The 6,234-nt window shown below is 43.7% G+C and overlaps 1 protein-coding gene across 4 annotated transcripts in view; it reads right to left on the reverse strand.

Annotated features, from left to right (window-relative positions):
* The window catches only part of LOC105299337 (sickle tail protein homolog), a 133,195-nt gene that overhangs the window by 120,525 nt on the left and 6,436 nt on the right, over positions 1-6,234 (reverse strand). For all 4 annotated transcript variants that reach the window (XM_023537184.1, XM_023537185.1, XM_011371021.2 and 1 more), the window contains exon 2: positions 1,008-1,291. In XM_023537184.1, coding sequence (XP_023392952.1) covers positions 1,008-1,291 — 284 coding nt within the window. The remainder of the gene's footprint in view (positions 1-1,007; positions 1,292-6,234) is intronic.

The raw sequence follows: 6,234 nt of genomic DNA on the forward strand, positions 1-6,234 counted from the left end.
CCACTCATCTCTACATCAACCAGGACTCCTGTTTCTTTTCCCCTTTTGGTGATGCGAACAAAAAGCAAACACATAGTCTACAAAGCGCATGTCACATGTTTAGGCCCTCGGATAAAGATTTCATAGAAGAGACGGTTGAAGTTAAGGGAGAAAATGAGATTGGGGATACAGTGTAGAGTTCAATTATTCAGGCGGATGCCAGTCTCCACTTCCATGGATGATCAAAAGCTGAGTTAGTTAGACATCACTTCTGTAACTAAATAACTGGCAAGATAGCAGACTTAAAACACTGTGCTTGCCTCTTTACCTGGAGTGTAGAAATCAATAACGGCCTGCCCTCCTCCCTGCCCACGCAAATCACTAAGTGCTTCTCTTCCTTTGCTATGTTCCCCATCCTGAAAGGTCAATCTGATAACAAGCCCATGAGGTCCACAGAGGAGGCCTCCCATCTCCTGTCTGCTAAAAAGTAATTGCAAACAGCCAAGAAACAAAAACATCCTGAGCCACAGTCGGGTGTCAAGATAACCTGAGAAAACAAGTAGCCGAAGACAGCACAAAGCCAAGCATGCGAAAGAAGAACATCTGTGATTAAAAAGAAAAAAGTGAGCAGAAACGAAACCCTAATGTCAGCTTCTTAAGGAAAGGGGGTTCATCACAAGTTTATACCTCTGTGCTCTGTTTCACCCTGAAAACACATTTGTGCATTCACTCATTCACTTATTTGTTCACTGTGCTAAGCACTTTGTGCTAATGGGGTGCACAACATTTCTTCCCATGTTTTACTCAGTCATCGCCTGCACTTTAGATGTATTTGTAGTTGGCCTTGGGGTCCCTCTTTTGGGCAAACTGCACACTCTTTAGGTCTCTCCTCCCGAGATCTAAAACAACTCAGTGGTGGGCACAGTCCCCTCAACTATTTCTTCCCTTTTAAACTGAAGGTCATTTCACTTTCCCTTGTGTTCACTAAAGAAAGAGCTTTACAGAGTGAAATGCCAACACATTTGTACCTGGTCTCTCAGCCTCTCCTGGTGGCCCATGATTGCTGTGGCATGATGTGGGTATTTCTGCTTTAGATGTTCCAGGAAAGCTTCTCTCTTCCTATCCATCTCAGATGTTTGCATTCCCAGTATTTCTTTGGAACTTCGGGGCCCACCTAGGGTGTGTCTCCTTGGGATGTTGCGGGAAGTCTTGGGAACTGAAACACGAGTGTTCCCATTAGGAAGGCGTCCCTTGGTTCTGCGACATTCTGCATCTTCTGATGACGTTACATGCAGATTGCTTTTCCCTTGTTCTGAAAGACCAAAAAAAAAAGTTCACAATGAATGATTTCACACAAGGAATCTCTTTTACAGAACACCAAGAGAGTTGTGGCAGCTATTAATGTACGAATATAACTTAGCAGATTTTGTGTGTGTGTGTGTGTGTGTGGCAAGAAGGAAAAAAAATCAATCAAGAAATATGAAAAATCACGCTTTAAAAATAAAGATGTTGCAGGAAAAAAAAAACAACTCGCTATTTCTGATTCTTTCCCTAAGGTTATTCAAAATGAGAAGATTTGGTCAGATGAGTTTGTAGGCAAACAGGTTACCCCATACTATGACTTACAATTATAGAAAAGAACTCCAGTGATTCTGGTTATTTCTTTATTTTTAATGCCATCATCTTGGTAGCAGGATTTTTATACTTTTATAATCCGAAGGTGGTTGCTGAAACATTTGTTTCATCTCCAAGACCAAAAATAGCTATTATAATCATTAACATGTGAACTATCTGAAAGTTCAATTTCCCCCATTAGCATAAAGCAAGCAAGCATTAGGATATTACTAGAAGTAATAATCGAGTAATGTAAAGTAAAGGCTTAGACACATTTTACTTGAAGTGGACTTTATCTAAAACATACAATGAAAAGGGAAGAGATACACGGTACATTCTGAAGGCTTGACGTAGACACCTGCCTTCGACCTGGCCTGGGACAAGATAGTTTCCCCTTAGAACTGAGCGACTAAGGCCAGCAATGACAGTGCTTTGAGTACAGGACACAAATAAGGACACTCCATTCATTCTCAATGGCTGCCAAATGGGATGTCGGGTGAGACTATTCCAGTTAACTGAGAAAAGGGAGTTACTTCTTAAAAACCAGAATAGGAAGAAAAAGTAATGAACATTCAAAAGTGCTTCAGGAACTCACTAAGTCCTCTCTTCAGGAGCAGTTCTGATTGATATAGTATTACAGGTGCAGGCAGCACGGTGTCCTTGTCCACTGAATCCCCTGGGGGAAGCACTGGGCTGGGTCTCAGGGTGTCAGGCGTCCTGCCTTTAATACTAGATTTAGAACAAACAATTTTGACCTCTGTCACCTCACTCTTCCGAGTGATGTTGGACTAGCATTAGATATGCAGTCTTTTAGCTCCAAAGCCTTTCAATCTACTTTATGTTATTTTTTAAAAAATAAGTTTCCAATAAGAGCTTATTTGCCAATTATTTATTTTGTTTAAGTTATGTGTAGAAAAAGAGATCCAATATTTGAGAGTTCTAGATTTGAATCTCAGCTAAACGGAGAACCAAACCCTCATGCCATTGATGGAAAGCGACGAGTGTCCAGAACATGGGCACAGGCTAGTTCCTCTGATGGCAATGCCACTTACAGCCTCTCTCTTCTTTGCCTAGACACGTGTATCTATAGGGCTCCAGGTATGACCCCCTTTGATTAGGCATACAAATGTTTTAATCTCAGGCTGGTTTTCTGTTCTGATCTTCCACCCCGAGATGGATGTTCTGGGAACAACTCTTATTTACCCTTCACTTCTCATTACTTTGCTAATTATAGTATCTCCATCAGACACTGATGAGAAAAGAGAGGGAAAAAAACAGCCAGACTCATTAATTCTACTTTTCATTAGTTTTCAGCAGTAAATTTAGAAGGGGAAGATGGAACTATTGGTTAAAAAGATACTGAAAGATATCTTTTTAACAGTTTAAAGATAAACTGTCAATTTTCATTTATTTCGTATTTTTTTAACAGTTTAAAGATAAACTGTTAAATTTCATTTATTTCGTTTACCTTCTCATTACATGGACTCGTATGATGGCTACCTTTTTATTGTGGTCTCTTTGATAATGCAGAAGTAACAGAAAGCACTGAATAAAACTAGATGCAGAAAATGCTGCGTCTCGGGTTGGTAAACGAGTGTGCAATCTGAAGAGATGTAGCTTTTTCCATTGAGTATGTATGTGCAAATGAGTTTTGTATTAGCCCAAAATTGCGTATTTGACCCAAACATGGTTAACTTTCGAATGGATTTTTAAGATTACGTTTAATCGTTAAAACAATATAGTTTTAAACTTATCCAGGACAGCTGGGTGAATTAGCAGGACTGAATCTCTGGAAAAGTGACTGCTTTGTACGGGCATTAACACTCAAACATCCACACCCGCCCACATGGATAAACACTCACACCAACGGCAGCAGAAAGTCCCCTTCCACCTTGTTCTGTCACAGAGACTCACAGAACTATTATTCTGTTCCACACAAGGGTCGGTCCTCAGAAGAGGCTAAGACAGCCGAAATGGTAGCCCCTGAAGACTGAAAAGAGTTTTTCACCTTCTTCTTTGAAATGAATTGGGAACGGAGCGAGGAGAGGGGACTGTTGGAGTCTGGAGTCGATGACCTCTCAGCCGCCCCAACTCACTGACTCTGCAAGCCTCCATCCTTTTCTAACACAGTCACATCAGCCTTCCGTTGCTTTTCCGTTTTTTACTCCTTCTCGTGGATTCTTCTAAAATGTCTCTGGCTGTTTAATGCGATTTGGAGGAAAGCAGCACACAGCACCAGCGGTTAACGCACCAGTGGCGCCGGCTCTGGTCCCGTCTGTGGGCAGAGGTCTCATCGCCCTCAGAGCCCACCTGTCCCCGCGTCCCTCTTCCCCGCGTCCCTCTTCCCCGCGTCCCTCTTCCCCGCGTCCTGCAGTTCCGCCCTGTGCTTCGCTCCCCTCTCTCCAGCCCCATCAGCCCTCCACTCCACCCGCTCCACGGCCGCAGCACCCTCAACAACCCAGCGCAGCTTTCCACACAAAGCCTTGTCCTCCCTAAGGCTCAGCTTGTTGAGAGCCGCCAACTCCCCAGCCTGAGGGGAGAGGCCTCCATGCTACCATTCCAGTCATTTGGGGACAATGTGGCCTTTCCACTGAGGAGAGAAACTAAACAGGGAGAGAAACAAACAGGAGAGGGAGCAGACAAACAACATTTCATCCCAATTCCAAAGCCACGAGTCAGAGATGCGAGTCCCACCAACTTCTCCTCATCTGCATGAAGAGATGATCCAAGCCATCCAAATGGAAATACAGTTCTATTTCTTGTCCAGAATGGGCTTTGGTGCTAACCTTTAAATATGGGTGTGTCTAGTTGTTTGCTATTCTGGGAATCCATGGCAAACAAATGAGGCTGCAAGTTCCTCCTCCGGCCCCTCCCAGGCTCTGCACAGCCCAGAGCAAGTCCCTGTAGTTCACTTCCAGCAGGGCAAACAGCAAAACAGGAGCTTTGGGCTCTGACAATCCCTCCAACACTCCCTGGAGCAGGAAGGCAGGGGTGCTACAGAGAGACGCTTCTGAGTTTCAAAGGGTTTCCTGGCTGAGAAGGACACATTCCGGAAAGTAAAAGTAGAAAGTGGAGAATGGGGCAGATACCCAGGAGACCGAGGATTAGGGAAGGGGGGTCCTCCACACAGCAAAGTGTCTGGCAGGGAGGTAACCGCGGGAGCTGCCAAGGCTGGTTCCCTGGACACAGCTCAGGTGGCTTTGACAGGGTCAGCTGACCTGCAGCAAGGAATTGGGGCCTTGTACCGTTCAGGCATTCCCTGCCTGCCTTCTACTTGAAGGCCGGGAACAGGACAAATGGCTTCCCTGAGATGTTATTCCAGTGTCAAGTTTAGGTAGACCACAGCGCCTTAGGAAAGGAGTCCCTCGCTTCTTTATAGTGGCTTCTGGCAAGCTATCTCTGCGATGTAGCTTTTTAAATTGTGCTGGAGGCTCTGTTGTCGTAGGAACTTTGCGGGGAGCTGCTGTTTTGTCTGGCGGTATGACCTATCCTGGCATATGGTGGCAGCGACAGTGTTTTGTCTACATATTCAAAGCATAACATCCTCCAACTGTACACACACAGGAAGAATTCGTCTCTGTCATCTAGTTGGGGCCCTGTACTAACTCCAGTCAATGTGGGCAGAAGTGATGTGTGCCACCTTTAGTCCTGGCCCCTGGACCTCCTGAATAATCTTCCATGTTTTTCCTCTTTTCCTTTTTGGGCAGCTAAATGCAAAAGCTCCAGCGGGAGCCTCCTAGGCCTTGGGGAATGGTGTCTTGACTACACAGAGGTGCCTGAGTCCCAGAGTCAGTCTGTAGGCAGGCCATCCAGGAGATCCATCTGGCCAGGAATACTCATATCTTACTCTGCTTGAGAAATTAACCTTGATTATGCTAAGCCACAAAGACTTGTTGTAGCAATTAGCCTATCTAACTAATATATATCATGCCTGCTGCTGAGGGGTCCACACGATCTGGTCAGTCTTCCAGCTGCCTTGTTCACATCACAAAGTTCACTACCACATACAAATTGGCAGAGCGGTTATAGCTGAAACCTGGACATTATAGTCTTCTAAAAAAAAAAAAAAAAAACTTTAAAAATTAAGTAAGTGAGGAAGAGGATTTTTGGTATAGATTTTAGGCAAAAAAGGTACAATCTCTCCCTCACCCAGAAAAGCATTGTATCTCAAGTGTTGGTTAGTTGATTGATTGATTCATTCATTCACAAAAATATTTATTGAGTGCCTATTCTGCAGGCTGCAAGAAGTTAGGGAATGTAGCGTTAGGGAATGTAGCAAAGTGGTGAACAAGACAAGCTTAATTCCCTTCTCTCATAGAGGAGTCCACATTATAGTTAGGGAGACAGAATTCAAACAAATAATATGTAATAGAAATGTCATCAAGTGACAAGACCTATTAAAGATAAAACAGCATAAGGAACAGAGACTGATGGAAGATTTTAGAGGAGACTTCTGAGCAGAGGTCTGAATGTTTGCGACTCCCCAAGCTTGCATTCTGTGGGGCTAGCAATAGTATTTTTTCCTAGCTTTGATAAGATATAATTGGCACATAACATTGTCTAAGTTGAAAGTGTACAATGTATTGATTTGATACATTTATATGTTGCAAAATGACTACTAACAACTAGCACAAAGTATCT

The sequence above is a fragment of the Pteropus vampyrus genome, unplaced genomic scaffold (assembly GCF_000151845.1).
Source record: "Pteropus vampyrus isolate Shadow unplaced genomic scaffold, Pvam_2.0 Scaffold180, whole genome shotgun sequence".
Taxonomy (NCBI): Eukaryota; Metazoa; Chordata; class Mammalia; order Chiroptera; family Pteropodidae; genus Pteropus; species Pteropus vampyrus.